Raw genomic sequence first — 22,515 nt, forward strand, 5'->3', positions numbered from 1 at the left:
TTTTGTGATTTCGGGTTGTATTATTTTTGTATATAGAATCAAAATTGGATGACTTTCATTGAGATATCTCGGAATGGGTGAAGTGGGAATACGATGCTCTGTAATGGGTTTACCTCTCTCCGTGTTGAAACAGCGCGTAGTCGATGTGTGGCCGTGGAGCAATAGTAAGCTGTGTGCCTGACATTGAAATAGAGATGTGTTGAGAGATGAATCAAAAGCCGGAGCTCCATTGATCTATAACGCTAATTAAGCTGTGTTGGCATTTGACTATAAGCATAACCAGTCGACACCCAAGATCGATATTCTGACATCTTACTTGTCGTATGGATTAGCCTGGTCATTGCAAATCAGATCACACCTGCATGATGTCTAGAGTATTGATTTGATAAATGGTCAGATTTCCACACAGACACCCTAGAAAAGACAACAAGCGCAAGTATCAAGGTTTATGAGACATTCCTGGCGGTACATGATGTTGTTAGCATCTTCCACGGCTCTCTCAAGTAGCTTCCGGGGTCTATGAGCCAACCCAGTAACCTCGCAGGGCCCCAGGACGCGTCCTCAAATTCTTAGATATTTCTCTTCCGGTCTCCCACTCTCACTTCCCTTTCTTTGTTCCTTATCACTCTCCTCACATTTCTCACCCACCCTCTTCTTTCCGTCAACAACCATCTTGCTTTGAAGCTCGTCCCCTTGTGAGCTTGACGGATCCTATCGATCCCATTACCGCCACAAATCAACAAAGACAAACCACGCGGATGTCTGAGTAAGTCTTGCCTTCCTTTTGAAATGACCCATTCTCTGACAAAACTACAGCCAGGGCCACTCACCAAGCACCTCGTTGCCGACCGTCAGGCCGTTCACCAGCAAAACACGTCCTGAGATACATCCTGAAGTTGCTCTGCCTACCCTGCCGGTGACTAGCCAAAATGGAAGTTCGCCAGTAGCCAGCATGCCAGTCACCCCGCTGCAGACTGTCATATTGTGAGGACTAATTTTCCACTTTCCGTTCCTGATAGATGGCGCTCTGAAGTTGAATGCTAATTGGAGATCAATAGGAACCCGACCAATTTCGTTTCTCAAGCCATCGGGCCACCTCAGAGCCTCCCAGCGCCAGTCATTGGTGATGAGAATATGGAAGCAGGAGACTGGTGCAAATTCACCATGCAGGCTCCTTTTCCTTTCTCAACGGCGGTTAAAGGCCACAGACTTAAAGGCCACAGACTTGAAGGCCACAGACTTAAAGGAAAGCTACTGGGAAGGCTATTGTCATGCAATGTGTTGGAGCTGTCATCACAGACCCGGAAGATATGTGTAATCATTGTCGGAAGCAGAATGGGCCCTTCACCTTCTGCGTGGCGGTAGGCGGAATTGAGGAATGTGCGAACTGCCGCTGAGGGAAGAATGGGCACCGGTGTTCGTTCAACAAAAATCCCTCGACCCCAAAATCCCACCGTAGCTCCAAGCTATACATGCAGGAGGAGCTTACGAAGTTGAAGAAGGAAGCCGAAGACCTTCGAGCGGAGCAGGCGGACCTCGAAGCCCAGATGGGCGCCTATCGCGAGCTTATACAGAGGGCTCGGGAACACTGCAGAACAGCTTTGAATAAGCCAAAATTTGCGAACCCCCTATTCTCCACCGAAGAAATGGCAATCCGGAAAGACGAGTACGACCGCAACCTTAGCGGGCCATGGCTATTGGAAATGGAGTCACGTATCGGGGAGATGCAAGAGACTTTCGGGTTACTCATTGACAAAGCCAGAGAAATCATGGCTCGATTGAATGCTTTGATCAAGTCATAGGTTTGCGGAGATTTTGCTTTTCGGTATCTTTGCCGGGTATGAATTTTGCTTTTTTGCCCACGGACGGACAGTAATGAGGACCACCAAAATTACCTAGCCATCGAAGTCATTCTCAATGACAGTTTCTCTGTAAACAGCAAATTTGTAACTGACTTTCGAGTCTGATTTGAAATAGTATTGATGAATAGTCAGTATATTACCCATAGACTCAGGAATCAGGGTAATTAGCATCTGAAATGATGCACTTCTGCGGCCTCAGAAAGGTTGAGCAAGATGCCATTGTACCTAATTTCCCCGGTATCAAAGAGCAAATGACCTCTCTAAGTTTGAGTAGTATACCAGAAATTGCTTCATGCAAGCCACGACATAGGTAAGAAAAGGTGCCGTCTTCGTGGAGATCACGCGGAATCATTTTCACATTACTGGAAAGCCTGATGTCAACAAGTAGATAGATACCTGAGTATGTTCTCGATAAGAGTACTACTCTGAATCACGATCACTACGCTAGTTCAGACATGGGCCAGTGAGGTGTTCAATAATTGATTTCCTATTTCTTAAACAATTCCGTCACTTCCTTTTTTAATGTTTTGACCAAAATCTAGTGCTTCCAAAATTGTATAGCATTTCCATCATGCAGCAATTCCATCCCAAATCTATACCCGAATCACTCCTTTTTTGTCGGCGCAGATGCAGGAGAATCGTTGGCAATCGCCTCCTGCGCTTGAATGACATGCGTGAACGCTTCCTCCGTATTGAGATAAGTTCGGCTTCCTTGGATAAACCAAAAAGAAATCGAAATGACAAGCATAACACCAAACACGCCAATTGCATAGTTCATGTCGCCGCCAGACGGGTTGGGCGAGCTTGGGAAGAAGAAAAACACTGTGGTGATGCAGCAGTAGATAATGCTCACCCAATTGGCAGGGGCGCCGAATCTTCCTAGATGAAATTGTCCTCCAGGGGGAAGTTTGTCACGTCCCATCATGAGGACGGTCGCAATAGGAAGACCGTATGAGATTGTCAGTGCGATGGTGCTGACACTGAGGATGGCGTTGAGGACTGTTTCGGCGAAGAGAAACAGCACACCGACCAGGGCGATTAGAGCTCCTTGGAACCATAGACCCCGGACAGGAGCTTTCCAGGTTGGATCGACGTGGGACAGGTATCTGCTGAATGGTAGTCCGCCGTCGCGAGCGAAGCCCCAGGTAAGGCGGGATGCCGTGGTCAGGATACTGATACCCTGGCCGAGACCGTTGCAGATGAAAAGGGCCATGAGCACGGCTGCTCCATTTGTGCCGACGGTTTCTTGGACGAGTTCCAAGAAAGGGAGGCCACTCGGAGAGTTGATGACAGTGTTCACCTTTTGGATACAAAAAAGACAGACCATCATTAGGATAAAACCGCTGACTGCGCCCGAAAGAACTGCGAAGTATATCACTTTCGGAGCGTTCTTGCGAGGCGCGGGGATTTCTTCGACCATGTGAATCACGGCATCGAATGCAGTGAGACCGTAGGCGGCTTGCACTAAACCGATGAACCAGACCACACCATCCGGCCAGCCAGTTTGGTTGATCCATTTGCCAAAGACGAATGATGCTGGTCGGTAGGACAGATCTGATTTCACTCCAACGGAGATCAGGAGAGCGAGGCAAAAGACAAAGAATAGTCCGAAGAACCAGACTCCCACAAAGTTATTCAACCAAGGTAGGAACTTGTCTTTCCGACAGCCAACGACATTGATCAATGTGAGTATGAAAACACAGCCAATATAAACAACGAAGTTCAGCCATCCGGTTGATGCTCCGGTCCACTCCACATCGAACATGACCTTCATCCCCAGAATAAAGTTGGTCATGAAAGCAACCTGCGAGGCCGCAAGAGTCCACCAGCCAAAGACATTGATCCAGGCACAAATGTAGGATACGAACCGCCCCCAGGGCGTGTTCCAAAGGCGATAGATCCAATATGCCTGGCCTAATGCGGTAGGCATACTACTGCAGATTTCTCCCAACGAAAGAGCCACGCATGTGTTGCAGAATGCCACCAGGGCAAGACCCCATAGAATAGAGATCGGGCCACCATTGATGAGACCGTCCGAAAGGTCCTGTGCGAATGTTGACCATGTTCCCAGAACGCAGAAAGCCAACGCTAGCATACTCCAGATGTTGAACTTCCGCTCCAGGCTCTGGCCGTGCCCGAACTCCGCCAGGTCGCATGCATCTTGGGTGTCCTGATCGGTAGGCTTGACAGTGGTGTCGTTTTCCAAGTCCATATTTCAAGGGCGATTTCAAGCAGCGCGTGGGCTCATTCTCCGCAATCGTATGATGTTGAAGTTGGGTATGACGCTTGGTATGTATGAATTCAGTGACCCAAAATAATCGACCCCATAGCGACCCGGGGTTTTTTGTGGTTTCTGGGGAACCCCGCGCGTGTCGACTGTGGGTTCGGACGAGCATTGTCCTCGTGGGTACACCGAAGCTGGCCCACTTGCGGTACCAGACCTTGGAAGTGGTCTGGGGATTAGGCGAAACATCTCACGTCTTGTCCTAGGCTTCCACCAAGGTGATCTGCGCCATGAATGTTGGCGTAGGTTGAATATTCCTGGTTGGGAAGGTGGAACCGGGTCTATGGTGTTGGGTGTTTGAATATGAAGTCATTCGGCAAGATGGTCCTCTCACGGCCCTGGTCTCGGGCTTGAGAATGCTTGGTATCGTGGAGCACGATAACTCTGTGATCCGATTTTATGACACATGGTTGCAAACTACGGTCCTAGGTCGGGGGAGGGTCCCGAAATTTTCCCCACGGGTTGATATAACAAGAAAGGCCAGCCGTTGGCTGCAGGAGTTTAGCCAATTTGCCGATGTCAGCGAAAGCCGAGTGAGCGGATGGTGGATGGTGGGGCGCCACGCCGATAGCGCTTGGGTGTACCTGCCCAAAACGGGCATAAGCGGCGTGGAGGCCTCAGGCCAGAAACAGGACCGACTTCACCAACTCGGGCCGATGAGAGGGAACGTGATAGGAGTTGGACTGATTGCGAGGGAATTCAAGACCCAATATGAAGCTTGGTTTTGCAAGTGGACCGGAAAGTCCTCCCTATAACGGATTAGAACGCGCTATTTATCAAGACTTGAGAAGATTCTCTGGCCAATCAGGACGCGCCATGGATACCTGTTCTATAGCCGCAACGCCATATATGATTCGAATGAGGCCCAACGTCCCCCATTCATCGCTTCAAACTTCCCCTCCTCATCTATCCCCTATGCCTATCGCAGAAAAGAAGAAAGATTCTCGCCATCGGTCCCATAAAGGCTGTTGGACGTGCAAAAGGAAACGGATCCACTGTGACGAATCGAGACCGGGCTGTCGGCAGTGCTCTAAGCGCGGACTAACATGCGAAGGATACGAGATTAGACTTCGCTGGGGCGCTGGTATCGCTTCCCGAGGTCGATTCAATGGCGCTGAGAAACCGGTCAAAGAATCGATACCCCCTTATTCGAAACGAAGGTGGGATCTGCGAGGGAAATGCGAACAAGGGGATGGTGATCAGCAAGGCCAACCAGTCCTACTTCTTGAAGAAAGTTTTACTCAAGGTATGCAGTGTAAATCAAGGATTCGATCATGAATTGAGTTTCTTTGGTTTTGCTGTGGAGGTCCAAAATTTATACTTTGCTGACTTTATGGATAGCCCAACCACTGGACCAACCAGTTGCTGAGCGAGCAACAGTCAGTATACTTAATGTGCCTTTCGGACAGAATCCGGAGGACTATATCGACATTAACCGCCACTTTGAGCTTCCTGTATCACTGGAGAATGTGGAACGAGATACCAGACTGTTCGAGGGAGTAGGACTAAATCCTGGTCCATATAGTGATAAGATGACGAGGGGATCCGCAATCATTGCTTGAACTGAAATGCAAGCCATAATATCATTGACTCCTTTAGAATGCACGAAGAAGTTCTAGTAAGGTTAATAAATGTTTTAAGAGAAACTGGGTTCCATGGCTTGTGAAGCGGAAGTGAGACACTACAAGCAGGTGAAGCAGGAGAAATAGAGTAGCAGTAAGATGGATGGGAGAAAGGAGAAACGAGGGAGAAACAGGATAAGAAGCTACCCACATACTCGTACATAAATTCCAGTAACCAAATTGGTACTTTTCTAATTCATATGCAGTACATTTGTTCCCATTACTCTAGCAAAAGGTCTATTGTCAAGGCCAGTTAGTCACTTGAAAGCTATCCAGTCTAACTTAAAGTTTATTTTGAATTCAGATTTTCAATAACTTCAATACAGTGCGAATGCCTAACGCCTCTCATGATATCTTGTCGGACTAGATCCATCCGAAAGATTCTTTCTTCTTCGAGACCAGCTCTGACCTCCCTCCCCTTTCGTATCCCCTTTCGTATCCCACGTTCTCCTGTTCAGTCTATCCTGCCCCGCCCATCCTCTATTCAAGTCCCTCGTCAGATCATCTCTAATTTCCCTAAGCTCCCCAAGCTCATTCATCATATTCCCTATTTTCTCCTCCAAATCATCCCTTTCCTGCTCTAGTTCCTCGAGCAATTCTTCCAATTCTCCCACTTTCTCCTCTTGTTCTGTTCCAAATTCCATTAACCAATTGATCTCCACTTCTAGTTCTTCGATCTCATCCAATTGTCTCTTTTTCCTTTCACTCAACTGTTTAAGCTCTTCGGCTTCTGACTTTGGTCTGTTCGTTTCGAAATGGATTGACCTCTTTCTTAGTCCCATTGTTTCTTTTTTGGTATAGTCATTCGACACATTGTCTGCAGAATCATATCCTGATATTTCTGCACGGAGATTGAGAGGTGGCAGATTGGCAGGCGGTATTTCGACTTCAGGCACGTTCACCGTGTTGTTAAATACAGGGATCAAGTTGATCAGAGGAAGCTTTGGAAGTCCTCCCAAAAATGAGCCAAACACCTTTTTGACCGATTGATATACCCCTCCATCTACTGGTCTATCTTGATTAGACTGCCGAGAAAAAGATGTTGCTTTAGCACGAGGTGTCTTCTTAGGGTGCGATGGAGGGTGAACATGGAACGGCGAATGTTTCTCCACGGAGTCCGTATGTCCGATAGATAAGCGAGTCAAAATTTGCATGGCAGCCCAGTTGATATTCGGTGGGCTTCCCACGGGACTAGGAGGCGAGAGGTCTTCTGGAGAAGTTTTTGAGCTCGGAGTAAATGCAGGACTTGAAGTTGGGGGCTTGCCGCTTAGTTCACTGGAAGGTTTCACATTCCTAGGCATCCCAATGGCAAGCCTTGAATGCTTTTCTGGATCCATCTTGGGTGGGGCTCGAGACTGCATGGATAAATAAGATTCAGAATTAGGAACAGGAGGGCGAGGTGATGAAATGCTCAAATTTCTTAACCGTACACTGCGAGAATGGCCCACAGCTGTTAGCATATTATTCAAACGTTGTTCTTTCCCGGAGAGATAGGACTTGGGTGGAGATACGGGTTCATGATGCACCCATAAGTCCCCTCCATGGGGCTCTTGAGCCAGGGGTACGGGGGGTGAAATACCTTCAATAGTAGTTGCGCTGTGTCCAGCACCTTCTCGATAGTTGGCGAAAGCTTGGTTTTGAGGCGATACAATGGACCCTGCACTACTGGTAGTTTCGGGCCCCCGCACGCTCTCTGTCTCTACGGACTTCAGGGCATCGTGGAACTGCAAAAAATCCAGATTCTCTAGCGTCCTACGGGACTTTCGTGAATTGTAGGAAGCCTCCTCTGGAAGTGCCCTGGCAACGTCTGCGGGGTCTGATGTCTCTTGTGCCTTTGCATTATGGGACTGCAACGAATCATGGCTCTGCAGAGAATTATAGAGGCGCTCTGACTCTGGGGAAGGTCTTGTTCGTCGAGTAGGTCGATTGGACGGGTCAAGCTCCGACTCTGGGCTCTTTCGCTTCTCGCCGGAAGTTTGGGGAGTGTCATCAACATCTGACTCTGCTGACTCATGTTTTCCTTCGGGCTCAGGTTTCTTCTTGGTGATCACAGAAGATGCAGCGGAGCTGTTAATACGACTGCGCCCTAATTGGCCGCGGCCTGGTGAGGATGCATAGCGAGATGACATGGCTGAATTGGGGCATGATAAACTTGGCTCTCGCGAACGATCTAACATACCACCTACAGATGAGGAAAGTCACGGTCAGCATATTTTTTAACATTTATTCCAGGACTAGTTCGTGTCAATTTTACCTTCAGTCTTGGCATTCCGAATGATAACCGTGAAGCTAGGCCGCGGTAGCCCAAGTCGTTCTTCGTCAATCATGGCGATTCCGAGCCCGGGATAGTACGCATTGATGGACCGCTTGATGACAGTGATCATGCTTAATTCAGTGAGTCTACTTTCATCGCCTTGAGGAATGTCAACTTCGTTGAGGTTTATGTCCTTCAGAGCTGAAGGTTTCCACCAAATGTTGTCTGCACCCAGTCTAAAGAGACCTTCGTTCATCAGACGCTTTCGGAACACATTGATACGTAGCTGGGAGATATCAATCCAATCTCCATCCAAGCTTTGACATCGGGGGTCGGCCCGATCTTTCAAGAAATCGTTAAGCCGGATCGATAGTGGTCGGTACGGATCATCAGCTCGAATGATGTCGACATCTGCATTAGGGACCACCGATGATCTGTTGAAGTCAAATAATTCTGCCTCGGGTGAATCTTGTCGCTCCTCATCAGGACTGCCTGCAGAGGCATCTTCCGTTTCTAATTCATCAGGAGACGCATGCCCTTCATCCTTGTCAAGGTCCTCTTCAGAATCGTTCTCGGCTTCAATTCCAGACTCAACATTAGACTCAGATTCTTGTTCCTCGCTAGAGCTTAGCTCGGAATCATTTTCGGCTTCACCTCCAGACTCGGCAGATGCATCGTCTTGCTCGTCCTCAGGTCCCGTTCCAGAGTCATATTTGTCGTCGTCCTGGGGCGCATCATCGTCTTGGTCATCGGTAGAGCCATCTTGGAGAACACTATCGACTGCATCGTCCGACTCATATTCAGATGCATCTTCTTGTTCCTCGCCAGATGACCCTTCCTCCGAATCATTCTCGGATCCATCTTCAGACCCATCGTCGGATACATCTTCCTGCTCTTCTTCAGGGCTAGCTTGAGATTCGTTTCCAGCTTCATCTTCTTCTTCAGCATCCTCCATCTCTTCGTCATGGGGACTTTCGGAATTGGTCTTAGTTGTCTTTGCAGGTAATGCATCTGTCGTCTTTTTGTTGCTCTTAGAGTTCTCCGCAGATGATGCGTCCTTCATTGATTCGTCACTCTTAGATTTCTGCGCGGAGGAAGCATCCTCCATCTCTTCGTCGCGGGGGCTTTCGGACTTAGTCTCCAACTCCTCGTTACGGTTACCTTTAGGTTCGGTCTTAGCTTCATCTTCAGATACATCTTCAGATACATCCTCCATCTCTTCGTCGTGAGAACTTTCGGGCTCAGTCTCTAGCTTTTCGTCATGAAGACTTTCGGAATCGGTCTTGACTTTCTTGGCAGATGGTGTACCCTGTGTCTTCTCATCACGAACTGACTCACCGTCTTCAAACCCGTCTTCAGTGTCGTCGTGAATTTCCTGTTCCAGCTCGGAATATGATCTTTTACTACCCCGAGACTCAAGTCCGTCAGAATCGTCTTCTTGGCTGACTATGGATGCGCCCTGAGATTCAGCATCTGATCCATTATCGGTCTCATTCCCATTTTGGTGTTCCGACTCCTCACCAGTCTGATCTTCACCGTTTGATTCGTAGTCTGGCTCATCTTGGGCTTCGGTATCAGACTTACTAGTACTGGAATCATACACATGGTCGTCAGACTCTTCGCCAGACCTATTATCTTCTGCGCCATCCTCAGATCCAGTTTCGGACTTAGCTTCAGACTCATCGCTAGAAACACCATCATTTGAACTTTCCGATGCTTCTTCTAGTTCGCCTTCAGATGATGCATAGATTTGACCTTCATCCACCGGAGCATTTACATCATCTCCAGATTCTGGTTCTACCTCCTCTTCTGGCTCTTCCTCCAACTCTTCGCTAGAAATAGCTGGCGATGCATCGCGAGATGATGCTTGTGCTTGTTCTTCTACGAGGTGTTCAGATTCGTTGTCTGCTTCCTCTTCCGACTCTTGGTCTTGCTCTTCTTTCGATCCGGCTTCTGATTTGTCTGGTGAGGCTTCGCGAGATGATATATGTTCATCCACGGAGTGTTCAGAATCGTTGTCAGAGCTCTGCTCATTACCAGATGCTTCTTCTGACTCTTGTTCTGATTCCTCTACTACTAGTGAGGCACCACGAGGTTCGGCTTTGTCTACCTCCATTGGTTTAGATTCGACATCAGAGTCTTGTTCCTCCGGGTCTTCTTCTGGTCCTTCCGCGGGGGCATCAGATTTTTGATCATAATCTCGCGGTGCCTCAGATCCAGACTCCTGCTCTGACTCTTCCTCGGAACTCTCCTCTGATTCTTCTCTCGACCCTTTTTCTGACTTCCCGTCTGGTAAAGCTTCCTTGAGATGCTCTTTAAGATGAGAAGGACGGTGCGTAGGCACATGGGGCGATATTTCTGGATCAGACTCTTCAGACTCACTTCCGGATTTTTGTTCTGGCTCAGCCTCGAATTCTCCCTCTTGCTCAGATGCGTTTTCAGGCTGATAGTCGAATTCCTCCTCTAGTTCCATTTCTGGCGAATCTTCCTTGGGAGTCCTCGGGGGAGTAGGTGGCGGTTGTTTATGAGGCGGTACTGGTACCGAATCATCAGAATCATACTCAGATGCCTCTTCAGATCCAGATTCCTGCTCCGGCTCTTTCTCCGATTCTTTCTCTGATTCTTCTTCTGATTCTTCCTCTGACTCCCTGCCCGGTGAACCTTCCTTGGGAGCAGAGGAAAGCCATGGTGGAGGAAACGGCGTTCTTCCATGAGACTCCGTGGTTTCCGACCCTTCAGCCTCCTCACTTTCAGATCCACCACCAGGCTTTTCGGACTCTGTCTCTGATTCTTCATCCCGCACCTGGTCTGGGGGCTCGTAGTCACTTTCTCCCGTATTCTCCCATCCACTTGAATGAGCAGGTGAATCATGAATAAAACCGGACGCACGTCGAGGGCTGCGGAGTCTACCTCTTCCCCCTTGACCACCATGAGGTAGAGGGAACTTAGGCATACGAATCGGCCGGGACACGCGTGGAGGCAGGACACGTCTCGGCTGAGGACGTCTTGGAGGGCTCTTTGGATTCCAACCAACGCGTTCAAGTTGAACAACTCTGTAGAGATTGTGTATAGTACGCACTCTATTACGCTTGGCTGCAGCTTGAACCTCCGCTGGCATTTGATCCAAGCTTTCGAGAATGATTACCTTGAGTTTATTTCGGTGGGTTGAACTCTGGAACTTGACTGGCCTGGGCTGGAGGGCAATGTAAATTTTTCGGAGTATTCTGATGACAGCTGTTTGGTTCTCTCCATTCTCGTCAACATCGAGCTTCACCCAGGCTTTAGCTAGGGTTTTGCTGTCATGTTTCGGATCCACTCGCTCTCTTGTCCATTGACAAAGGGGCATCTCGGGCAGTGGTTGAGGAACAACGAATAGGCTGGAAAATTGAAGAGTATGGTTATAAATCGGCTAGGGTGGTGATTTAGGGGAAATTTCCAGATTGTGTTAGTCGATTTTTGTGTGAACTGCAATTGAGCTCGAGGGAAGCTGTTGACTTTTAACTCGAGGTTGTCTTTGTTCATCTCACGGATATATTTAGGCCGCTGCGTTGACAACTCTAAATGACAAGGATTTTTGAAAGAGGAGCATCAAAGACGAGGATGAAAGGTGCTATTTCTTGAGGCAGGGCGCACCAAAATTCACTTTGAAGAAAGAGAACCAGATTCTGGCAAGATGGAGATGATGCCCAGCTCCATCTTGTGTCCAGTAACTGTATTTGTTATACTCAATCCTTGGAGCATGGACATTATTCGAGTTTTTTAACTCCATTTACCAATTTATCGTGTAGCGGATTACCTTTACGCTTGATTGTAAAATTTTGATGGAAGAGAATGTTATTTTCAGTCTCATTTCTGGTTGTAAATAAAGCCCGAAATCAATGGTATTAAAAAATAATTAACGCAGTCCCAGTGTCCCGTGCGTGGCTGAAGAAACTTCCAAGGTTGGAACAAAGAGCCTACTCCCTCTTCGCCGTCTTTGGAATGTCTTTCTCTGCAGCCGAAAGAGCAATAAACGCTTTCTTGCTGACTGACAAACTATCGTAGAGCAGAACTGAAATCGATTAGCGAGATCATGAAGACCTTATACAATGTCAAACCCACCTAAGGGAATAATAATCCAGAATATATTGCAAAAGACAAAGTACCCCCAAAAGATCGAAGCTTCGGGTCGGGAGTACGAAAGGTCCAGAAGGTAGTGGTCAAACATGCAGGTTGCGTAATAAAGAACATCCCCATAAAGCTGACCAAGGGACACAATGGCCTGCAGAGGATACCGCAGGGGGTGTTGAATCATGATCATCCCGGCCAAAATAAACGACAAAGGGCCCCAGAAAATGGCAGTGATGGTCTCCATGCATAACACAAATGCATCTTGGGTTTGGTATCGAGAATCCGATAATGAGTATTCTTTCCAAAGCTGTCCAAAAACATCTTGCATGCTGGGCATCTGTCGGAAATTATAGACAAAGTATCCCTCGAAGAAAAGGTGGATACAGCCACCTGCATCCATTGTTAGCTTGGCTCATGGCTGGATTTACCAGGACCCATACATAGAACAAACACATGATAGTCCACAGATCACTCGGTGATATCTTTGGCTGCACTTTGATCACCAATAGGTATGTCGTTAAGAAAATAGCCGTGCATCCTGCTGCGAAGATCGACACTAGGGTCAATGTGTCCCACTCATTGGCCAGATACCCCACGATGTCTAGATCAGTGGGGTAGTAAGGGTGTACGGCTGCATTGACTATTGACGACATTGTTGAGGTTGACCTTGCAATACGAGCTGGGAGTGAATGTACACAATAAGTGTATGGTCTCACGTGATAAATAGGGGCTTCTATACGGGGTTACGTTTAATCTAGGCAGATGATTATGATTACTCAGGAAAATCAACTAGCATAATCCTATGGAGTATTACCTACAGATTCCATCACACGTAATATCCTGATGCAATAAAACTGATATTCCCGAAGCTGAGAAAGTCGGCGTGAGATCAAGTTACAAGTATACCAAACCCAACCATGTCGTCACCCTCGAAATCACATCCCAACCGCGTAAACGACAGGAATGTCCATATGTCACAGACCAGACTCTAATCCGACGCATCCAATCTCAACTACCAAATTCCGAATTCTTCCTTCACGAAGAACATCCAAATTGACCGTCGGGCCACGGAACTCTTGGCCCCGGACACGGACTCTGATTAGCCCGGCCCCCAACTTACCCCGAAACACAAAAATCCGATCAGCAAAATAGCCATCAACAAAGCCGTTCCATGATTTCCAAGGGGCGCAAGCCAACAAAGAACCTCGACTCTACATCCTTACTTCCCCGAATTAACTTCCGATCCTCCTTCACTTCGCAACCACGGTTCCGTTCCCTATACGAATACGTCGGCGGATAAGATCGGATATGGCCTCGTACCCAACCGAAGGCGCGCGTCGGCGCGTGAAAGAGAACCAAAACCAGAACCAGAGCCAGGTCCATTCTAATGGCCATACACGACACCATTCCGGCGAATTCAAGCGCCGTGAGTCGCGGTCATGGATAAGGAAATTCAAGTACCGCGCCGTGAAGCACACGTGGTTGATACCACTAATCCTTATCCTGGCATTCCTATCGCTTTACGCCCTTAACCCAACACCAAGTAACGTCATTCACCGATTTATCTTCCTTTCCTACGAACAACCACCGCTCGAAGATGGAGGACCGATCCAATACGGGAAAGGATTATGGGATATCGCCTTCGTCTCATTCTACACGATCGTTCTATCGTTCACCCGCGAATTCATCATGCAAGAGCTCCTCAGTCCTTTAGCGAAGTTATGTGGGATTCGCTCGGCGAGAAAACAAGCGCGGTTCATGGAGCAGATGTATACGGCTATTTATTTCGGGTCTTCCGGTCTTGCGGGATTGTATGTTATGTCTAAAACGCCTGTTTGGTACTTCCGGACTGTTGGGATGTATGAATCTTTCCCGCATAAGACGCATGAGGCTGCGTTTAAGTTTTATTATCTGTTTGAGGCGGCTTATTGGGCTCAGCAGGCTATTGTCATGCTGCTTGGTCTTGAGGAGAGGAGGAAGGATTTCAAGGAGCTTGTTGCGCATCATATTGTTACTTTAGCGCTGATTGGGTTGAGTTATCGGTTTCATTTTACTTATATCGGGGTTGCTATTTATACGACTCATGATATCAGTGATTTCTTTCTTGCGGTATGTTTCGCCTTTCCAGGATTCTGGTTTTGGTCTTTATGCTAATGGTTGCAGATTTCTAAATCCCTCCACTATACGGGTTCAGACCTGATTATCCCCTTTTATGCGCTCAACGTCGTTGCATGGATCTATCTTCGACATTATTTGAATCTGCGGGTGCTTTACTCCTTGCTTACGGAGTTCAGAACTATTGGTCCTTATGAACTCAATTGGGAGACGCAGCAGTATAAATGCTGGATTTCGAATATCATCACTTTCGCTCTGTTGGCTATGCTGCAGAGTCTCAATCTGTTCTGGCTGTATTGTCTGGGACGCAGCTCGTGGAAGTTCCTTTCGACGGGTGAGAAGAAGGATGATCGCTCTGATGACTCGGAGCCGGAAGAGGACGTTCAGGTTCAACAGAATGGATCTGCAAAGCAATGATTCGGTGTGGTTTTCAGATCTCGTTTGATGGAATGGGCTTGGTGGATATGCCTTGGAGATGGATGACTGTCGAGTCATGCTGGCTCGACAAGACGATGTTTGGAATTTGCATATAAAATGGCCTGGTTAAGGGGTCTACCCTGTCTAGATCACCCTGGATGGCCCGTGTACAGATGGTTTCATGGTTCGATGTATTATGTATCATAGGGACTTTAATTTTAATGAATAATGGAAGAAAGACCAATACGGATTCTTGTGACGTATCTGTAAAGTGACTTGCAATCTGAGACAATGTGACTGCCCACAAAGTATACGACATAAGAGTGATCAAGGTTAAATCTTTCGAAGTTTTTGTTCATTTCAAGTGAGTTCATTATTTACACACTAAGAACAACCGAGTATGAAAGAACCAAACGCCAGGTTTGCAATGTACAGAAGCCACGCCAGCCTCTCAATGTATACAAAAAGAAAAGGTGAAAGAAGGGTTGAAAGAAGAAGTTGTGGAAAAATGTTGAAAAAAAGGTCGAATAAGGTTGATAGGCATGTCAAAAGAAAGATACAAGAATTGCCAAAGAGGGAAGGTGGACGGATGTTCATTACCGTCTTGGAGGATGGTTGTAGGCCGGGGACATTGGCGATCTCCTTCCAGAGTTATCGGAACTCACGGGGATCAAAGGAAGAGTAGGCTCTAAAACGTCGTGGACGGGCGATCGGGGAGGCCCGCCCAGCTTTTCGTTTGTTTGAGTTGGTGATCGGTCATCGATATTATACCGAGATCCTTGGTGGCCCAGAGACATGTTAAGCTCATGGTTGGATTCGGCGTGTCCCGTTTCGTCGATATTCCAGCGAGATCCAAGTCTGCTAGAGCTGTCGTCGCCTCGGGCAGTCTTCTCCAACGGGAGAAGCTCGGTCGTCATCCGGTTTTCCATACCGGACATCCGGAAGGATTCACGGTTGTCGGAAAGGCGCTTGTACTTGCCCTCTGGCTCCTTGAGGGTAAAGGCGTAGTAGAATCCGATGAGCAACCAAATCAGGAGTGCCAGGGTGAAAACGGCGTTAAAGACAAACCACAAAACTCCGAGAATGCTAGTCATCATTTCTGGTTGATTGAAAACATTGGAGAAGACGAGCATGAAGACCGCGTTCAGGAAGTTGAGCACGGTTGCGGTGATGGCGAATCCGTTGGCAGCCCGGTCCATGTACGGCTTGATGACAATGGTCACAACCATCATGGCGGCTTCCAGAATCAACAGCACAATGGACTGGGCGACCCACGCGGACTGGGCGAAGGCCGTAACCATGCCGCGAACGACAGTCGCGGTCAAGACCGGGATGATGAAGTAGTACGCTTGGGCACGGTAGTTGATATACAAGAAGCCCCACTTGGTCAGAGTAACGGGGTCGGAATAGAGCGTATAAGCCGGGTGCTCATTCAAAGCCTTGGAAGCTTTCGCTCGCTGGAAGACTCGGAATCCGGCATACAGCAAGACGATGCTCATGACCAGCCACATGCTAATTGCCAGAATAATCTCCGCGGCCGAGTCTCGCTGAATCAGTTCCCACATGCAAATAACACACATCTGCGGGTATCCGAGCGACACGACTCGGTAGAGACTGCCTCGCATGAACGTCTGCCACTCCGATGTTGCATTGGCAGCCATTGCCAGCTTGTTGTTGTTGATCTTCCGGGCCAGAGCGGGCAAAACGAGTCGCAAGAACAAGATGGATAGAATGATGAGAATCGCGACAAAGTAAAAGAAGAGATATCCCGTCATGAAAATGTTGGATGATTCGATGTCCGCCCGGAAACCGACTCGCTCGATGCCCCTCACAGTTTGTTCGGTTCCTCCGGTCGTGGTGGTGGTCGAGCGCTTCGCGAGGTAAACCGATTCATTGTCGGTCATCGTCAGTAGATCGGCGGGAGTTCCACCCGTCGCACGCTGGAACCATGTCGCGATGCTCTGCAGAGCGGTGGTGTGAAGGATACCCATGGTCCATTGGAAGGTTTGAGTCCACGCTTGTACGATTGGAGGGAAATTGACTGCGGCGTTGCCCGCAATGGCCTGAGTCTGCATGAAACCCAGGAACAGCATTGTCCGGAAATTGAGGTGGGTGGCGATCACGGTATGTCCCAAAATCGAAATCACCACTGTGGTGATGAGGCCCAGCCCCGTGATGATGGCGACAATCCATGCGACCGCCGGTTGATCGACCGTTGTGCCATTAAGAACGCGCGTTTCGATACAACTAATGTCTTCGTGGGTGGTATAAGTCTTTAATTGGAGACGCACGATTGCATCGAGATCGGGAACGGTGTAGGCGATACCTGGAGATTATATGCATTAGGGAACTGTTGGTTCCTCGCGCTGTCGCCGGATGGGAGGATCACTCACTTGGAATATCGCCTAGTACAGATGAATCGACAGTCAACGAGGCAGATGGGATGGTCAATTGTTCCTCTGAGATAGGGCACATGCCCAAGCCGTTACTTGAGAGGGTACATGGGTCGATGGTTGTATTGATCGCAGTGTATCCATACACCAAAAGCGACAAGTCGATCTTGAATTTGCCGGTATAATCGATTTTACCATTGAAGGCAATACTTGCTGAAGAGTTTCCTGGTGTGAAGACGACGCTAAAATGGTCGACAGAGATTTTCCCATCGTTGGAACATGGGGTCAGAGACGAGGCCTGGAACAGCTTCTCAGCAGATGCGGCGGAGAACAAGAGAGCCCCGGCGAGCCCGGCCGCCCAGGGGAACTTCATGGTTTGAGAGAGTGTTGAAGATTTCTCCCAGAGAAATCAGAATAAAGGAGTGGAAGGGTTTCGTCTATTTTACTTTCAGATCAAGAGCCCCATGTTCCGGGATCTGGGCCAGGGGGGTTGGAGTATCAAAGCCTGGAAAGAGACCAGAGTCAAAGACTCAGTTCAAGGCAACGGTATTAATTTTAGGTACAGTAAGCACATTTCGGTACCAAAGGCCTTGGAAACTGTAAAATAAAGAAAGTGCGGTATGACACTGCCACTTTGGTTTCAGATGTGGAGTGCGTTTGTCTGCTTTGTTCGGCTGAATCATCCAATCTGTACAAAAATAGCGTGATTAGAGGGTCTGCGGTTCCAGATGACATAACCCATCTGTGTTGTGCTTTTATAACCCGGTCTATCACCTCATGATCGCCTTCCTTTTTCCTTTCCACAGTACGATCTGCTCCTGTTGATCCCTGGAAGCGAAAAGGAAAAAATACCAGAGACTCCACTTACCGCCCATCGCCTCCATGAGGTCACACCGTAAGGAGATTGTCCAGTACAGGTCAGCCCAATCTCCTTACATACGTTGACCGAGCATAAAGGTGCAACGCCACCGACATGAATTTCTGTACAAGAGACAACGAAAAGGGGGAGATGCCCACATTTTACCGCCCCAGATTGAAAGTTCACCATCTAATTTCATGGTAAATCAATTTCATTGGACGATCCACTTTTCTTAGCCTGGAAAAGTCTCACTGGCGACAAATCACAATCCCTGAAAAATTGGAGCCAAAACGCGTCTTCTAGGCGGGAAGACCCTGTGAAAAGTGGCTCTCGATGATGCGTCGTCCCCATATTGGGTCTGGTTCGTGGTTCAGGCCAAGGCCAGATCCTATTGCTTGACGTAGACGGGAATTTCCTGAAAATCTCCGTCGGTATCCTATTTACCGTACAGCGCAAGATGACCGTCGCTGAGTATCTCATCTGGCGGTTAAATGAATCTCGATGATTCGCTCTTTTCTGAGACCCTGAACTTTACATGTTACATGTCCGTCTATTTTGGGTCTGGTTAGGCGTTAAGATTGTAGCTTAAGTGGTATAAAGCATACGAATACGATTGTACAGGAGTGCGTAAGTGCGGACAAATTCTGATGCGCGTTACGCCCGGTGGGTCTGTGGCTGGGAAGTCCGTGGACCAGAACCTGGTCCTTTTCCATTTCACTGTAGTATGATCTTGATTATCTGATTACGTTTATCGGCTCTTTCTAAGTTAATTGAGAGATGTGTCTTAATTACTCCGCGCTATATAATTATTTAGTCTATCAACTACAAACTTGGGTGGTAGATCCAACTCCATACATGGACCCATTGCCGTTTTCGGCAATCATTTAGCATATCATTGAAACACATTGTGATCGACTCACTCCTTCGTAGATCTTATCTTCTGCTCCATAATTGCTAGCAAGAAGGTTGGGCTGAGTGACAGCTTTTCCGACACGTAATCGGTGGATCGGCCCTAGTCTTGCTACTGGATCTGTGTTCTGTAAATAGCAAGTGGCATATAAGGAATGTGGGGTCCTCCGAGCTATGGATGCTCACATGGTGCGGGGGAGCTATCTGAATCCAGTAGTACAAAGCAGGGCACGCAACATTCCTCAAGCTAAATCACTTTTATCTCCAGTCGCTTCAATTACGGAAAGCTTGATCCTCATACACAATTCAAAGAACAAAATCTATGATATTGACAGGTCTTATGTCGGCGCTTTGCCGCTATTTCTATGTGCAACTGGTCTATCGCGTATGCGGTCCCAGAACGTATGTTACATTGTTGCATCATGATGAATGAGAATTTCATGAAAACCGGACGGGTTGGCTGGGATCCCAAGTTCCCGGTTGCGCACGTGTGGCGGGTGCAGGAACGCCAGTGCCAGTGCTTGGGGACATGCCTGGTGGCGCACCAGCAGAATCAAACCGGATTCCCATGTTGGGAGACCACACCCCCGGTGTAGGAACGGAAGGGGGGTGGGACTGCTGCACGTACAGGCTGGGGCGCGGTAAGCGGTGCTTCTGGCTCTGATGGTCGCGCGTGAACCGGTGGTTGGGATGGGGGCTGGGATGGCGGGGGGCCGCATATGTAGCGTGATGGGTACGGGTCGGCTGATGGGTAGGTTGACGTAAATGAGGCTGGGTGATGTGCAGCGACGACATGGCGGTGACGTTGGAAATGTCGCTATGATCATCGCGTTAGTTGGATGAATTTTTGAGGAAAGACGGCACTCACGCTTCCAATTGACTAGCCTCCATTCGTCGCTGATGCACGAATGCTTTGCAATCGTCGCGGAATCGGCTTACGATCTTGGCCAGGTCGTTATAGAACTTGCGTCCAACCTCGAGATTGGAGAGAATCTCCTTATACTTCAGGTATCCGTTTTCTAGATCCTGCAGGGCGGTTTCGCGCTCTTTCGTCGAAGTGTCGCCTTTGTGTGCACGAGTGAAGGCTCGGTTGGCCTCGCGCACTTGTTCTTCAATCTGCTCTTGCTCCCTTTGTTCTTGAGCTAGCATCTGCCGATCCGAGTCGTAGTGTCGCAGGTGTTCCTCGAATAGGTCTTCGAACTGGCTCGCTTGGATAGTTTGCATGGGGAACTCACGTTCCAACCGGGCAGTCTCACTTAGAAGGGCCGGATCTGTTACGTCTCAGCAAGTCTGACCGATGTATGCATTTCCAAGAATCGAAGACACTCACGAATATCATCGGCTTGGCCTTTGTCCTTCAAAGCCTGGATTCGTCGACGCCGCCGGTTTTCCATCCGACTCACCTCACTCAAACAGCTCCGCAGCTTGATAGACTCCCTTTCCAACTCTGGGGGTATGGTAGCCCTGCGACTGCTCGGGACATAGGACTCGAGATCCCGGTTCGTGCCTGTGAGTACAAGGAACACAGACTCGGAATCCCGGAGCTTCTGATCGACAAGCCCATCGCTACTCTGTGCGGATGTGAAATAGCCGTTGATCTCTTTAGAAGTGTTGTAAAGCTTAGGAGCGGCTTTCTCCGACGTTTCACGGTTCCATCGATCGGTGCCATATTTGCGAACTGCAGCATCATCTTCGGCCTTTTCAGCGGCCAAAAGTTCGACGCCTTCGTTGTAAATAGCCAAGTCATTCCCTTTGACCCTGGCAGTGTCTTCGACGGAGCGCCGCAGGCGGTTAAGTCCATCTTGCTGGCGCATCTCCTCGGCATGGGAAACCAGAGCTGGCGGAAGACCCAGAGGCTTCTCTAAGGCTTGCAAAGAACCTGGTAAATTCAACGACGACAGGAGACTAGAGAATTGGATTAGCGAGGAATTCTAAAATTAGTGTGTTGTGCAGTCCATACTCCCGGAGCTTATCAGTCATAGACTCTAACTCTCCAATCAAGCTCTCATTGATCAACCGATCTCGGCGGTCGGAGTAAATGCTGGCCGCAATGTGTACCGCATAGGGGACCAGTCTCGCGAAAAGCGGTTGGCCAAGTGGTCCTTGGTTTCCCAGCATAGAAATGGCGTCTGTGACTTGCGAGGGTGCCTTAGAAGCAACCATACTAGCGCGGTCAATGGACTTGAGTTCGGATTTGTTAGGCACGGGACTTAAATAGATAATATCATTGTCCTTCTCTGCGCGCTTCAAATCTTCCGTCACGCGATTCTTGAGTCCGTTAAGATCTCCCAACACGGTGCGGTTAATCCACTGCGATTCCTTCAACCCTTCTTTGACGCAATTCAAAGCGTCGCGTAATCTTGCCACCTCTTCACCATACTTGCGCTTATCCAGGCAATCGAGTGCCTGCCGAAATTGTGCTGCTGCTGCAAAGTGGTGGTTTTTTGCGGCCATGTGGTGAATCCATTCCGTGCTAATAGCGTTAGACTTGACAGCCAAGTCCCCTGCATCTCCATAATAATCAGACACTTTTGCAGCCAGTCGTGCAATGGATACATCCTTCAGTCCGTCCTTGACAGCCTTCTGCCAAAAGCACTCTTGGCCCTGAGCGAGCAACAACTGTTCCAAGCTCTGCAGTGTCATGTCGTCCATATCCTCTGGGGGCGATGTGCGGAGGTCGGGGAGGATATCGTTGCGCAGGTGACTCAAAACTCCAGCTGCCTGACATGAGTAGTTGCAAGCTTGCTTAAGGCCATCTGCGGTCGTGCGGTTCAGCGCATAGGCAAGCTGGGAGTATAGTGCGGCGAGGTTGAAAAGGATATTCGCCAGTTCAAATCGAAGGTTGTTCTGCGATACTATATTGACTGTCGTCAGTGACCATGCCCCACCACCACGAAGGCCTTTGCCTCAAATTTCCAGACGTCACCACATACCAGGTCGCGAGGCATTAAACCCAAACGCCGGATACCACGCGAAATCAACCCCCACCTATATCAAGTCATCGTCAACTATAAGCTCCGAGAGATACTCAACACATAAGGAGAGCTGCGCACATCAACCGGGAACTTCCCACCAAGCCATTTCAACTGCGCCGCATATGTGACCAGTCGACTGATTCCACTAATATGTGGCTCTTGTACATTAATAGCTTCGGATCGCAAACGGTCGATGATCAGCAGATCATCTGCGAACATATCTGGGCGCTGATCATATTTAGAGGAAATGTACTGCGTAATGGCATCCGACAGCGAGACGGTGTGGGAGCGACGAAACGGGAGCTGTAGGATATTGCTGTTGAGTGAGAGCAGAACGGGTCAGTAGGTCCCAATAATATGTGCCTTTGGCACGACTGAAGTACTTACGATGTCATCGTTGAGGTGTTCTATAGCTTGGGCAAGAAAGAAAGAAACATTTGTTGACGAGGTTGCTCCGCCAAAAAACCCCCCACCCCCCACCCGGCAACGGAATGACGTTGTGTCGCCTGAGGCATTCAACTCCGCAATTTCTAATTTGTAGAAATTTGGTAGGTGAGTTCTACATGTGACCGTAGATTTGGCATGCGATGAACGCAGACTAGAATATTTCCTAACTTTACACGGGCTAGGCAGTATGTGAAATATCGAGTTCAACCTTGGAACCCCTATTTGCTGTGAGCATCAAGCTCATCCATGGTATGTATGTACATGAAAA

The 22,515-nt window shown here is 48.5% G+C and overlaps 9 protein-coding genes across 9 annotated transcripts; 3 read left to right on the forward strand and 6 right to left on the reverse strand.

The window, feature by feature from the left end:
• Positions 1-1,472: 1,472 nt before the first annotated feature.
• On the forward strand, positions 1,473-1,802 carry N7484_008672 (uncharacterized protein; the record flags this gene model as incomplete). Its single annotated transcript, XM_057119059.1, has 1 exon — positions 1,473-1,802. One exon carries the CDS (start codon positions 1,473-1,475, stop codon positions 1,800-1,802), a length of 330 nt encoding a protein of 109 aa, XP_056968614.1.
• Positions 1,803-2,466: 664 nt separating this feature from the next.
• N7484_008673 (uncharacterized protein) lies at positions 2,467-4,074 on the reverse strand (the record flags this gene model as incomplete). Its single annotated transcript, XM_057119060.1, has 1 exon — positions 2,467-4,074. One exon carries the CDS (start codon positions 4,072-4,074, stop codon positions 2,467-2,469), a length of 1,608 nt encoding a protein of 535 aa, XP_056968615.1.
• A 987-nt stretch (positions 4,075-5,061) lies between these two features.
• On the forward strand, positions 5,062-5,708 carry N7484_008674 (Zn(II)2Cys6 transcription factor domain-containing protein; the record flags this gene model as incomplete). Its single annotated transcript, XM_057119061.1, has 2 exons — positions 5,062-5,392; positions 5,488-5,708. The coding sequence occupies 2 exons, from the start codon at positions 5,062-5,064 to the stop codon at positions 5,706-5,708; spliced, it is 552 nt and encodes a 183-aa protein (XP_056968616.1).
• A 395-nt stretch (positions 5,709-6,103) lies between these two features.
• N7484_008675 (uncharacterized protein) lies at positions 6,104-7,897 on the reverse strand (the record flags this gene model as incomplete). The annotated part of the gene is made up of 1 exon (XM_057119062.1): positions 6,104-7,897. The coding sequence occupies one exon, from the start codon at positions 7,895-7,897 to the stop codon at positions 6,104-6,106; it is 1,794 nt and encodes a 597-aa protein (XP_056968617.1).
• Positions 7,898-8,002: 105 nt separating this feature from the next.
• Positions 8,003-11,368, reverse strand: N7484_008676 (uncharacterized protein; the record flags this gene model as incomplete). The annotated part of the gene is made up of 1 exon (XM_057119063.1): positions 8,003-11,368. The coding sequence occupies one exon, from the start codon at positions 11,366-11,368 to the stop codon at positions 8,003-8,005; it is 3,366 nt and encodes a 1,121-aa protein (XP_056968618.1).
• Positions 11,369-11,978: 610 nt separating this feature from the next.
• N7484_008677 (EXPERA domain-containing protein) lies at positions 11,979-12,785 on the reverse strand (the record flags this gene model as incomplete). The annotated part of the gene is made up of 3 exons (XM_057119064.1): positions 11,979-12,073; positions 12,124-12,522; positions 12,584-12,785. The coding sequence occupies 3 exons, from the start codon at positions 12,783-12,785 to the stop codon at positions 11,979-11,981; spliced, it is 696 nt and encodes a 231-aa protein (XP_056968619.1).
• A 655-nt stretch (positions 12,786-13,440) lies between these two features.
• On the forward strand, positions 13,441-14,664 carry N7484_008678 (uncharacterized protein; the record flags this gene model as incomplete). Its single annotated transcript, XM_057119065.1, has 2 exons — positions 13,441-14,241; positions 14,296-14,664. The coding sequence occupies 2 exons, from the start codon at positions 13,441-13,443 to the stop codon at positions 14,662-14,664; spliced, it is 1,170 nt and encodes a 389-aa protein (XP_056968620.1).
• A 596-nt stretch (positions 14,665-15,260) lies between these two features.
• On the reverse strand, positions 15,261-17,430 carry N7484_008679 (transient receptor potential ion channel family protein; the record flags this gene model as incomplete). The annotated part of the gene is made up of 2 exons (XM_057119066.1): positions 15,261-16,990; positions 17,058-17,430. The coding sequence occupies 2 exons, from the start codon at positions 17,428-17,430 to the stop codon at positions 15,261-15,263; spliced, it is 2,103 nt and encodes a 700-aa protein (XP_056968621.1).
• Positions 17,431-19,263: 1,833 nt separating this feature from the next.
• Positions 19,264-22,195, reverse strand: N7484_008680 (putative pH signal transduction protein PalA; the record flags this gene model as incomplete). Its single annotated transcript, XM_057119067.1, has 7 exons — positions 19,264-19,642; positions 19,694-20,096; positions 20,156-20,730; positions 20,786-21,680; positions 21,759-21,813; positions 21,879-22,116; positions 22,188-22,195. The coding sequence occupies 7 exons, from the start codon at positions 22,193-22,195 to the stop codon at positions 19,264-19,266; spliced, it is 2,553 nt and encodes an 850-aa protein (XP_056968622.1).
• Positions 22,196-22,515: the final 320 nt, after the last annotated feature.

This window comes from Penicillium longicatenatum (genome assembly GCF_028827895.1).
Source record: "Penicillium longicatenatum strain IBT 33135 chromosome Unknown contig_6_segment0_segment0, whole genome shotgun sequence".
Lineage (NCBI taxonomy): Eukaryota > Fungi > Ascomycota > Eurotiomycetes > Eurotiales > Aspergillaceae > Penicillium > Penicillium longicatenatum.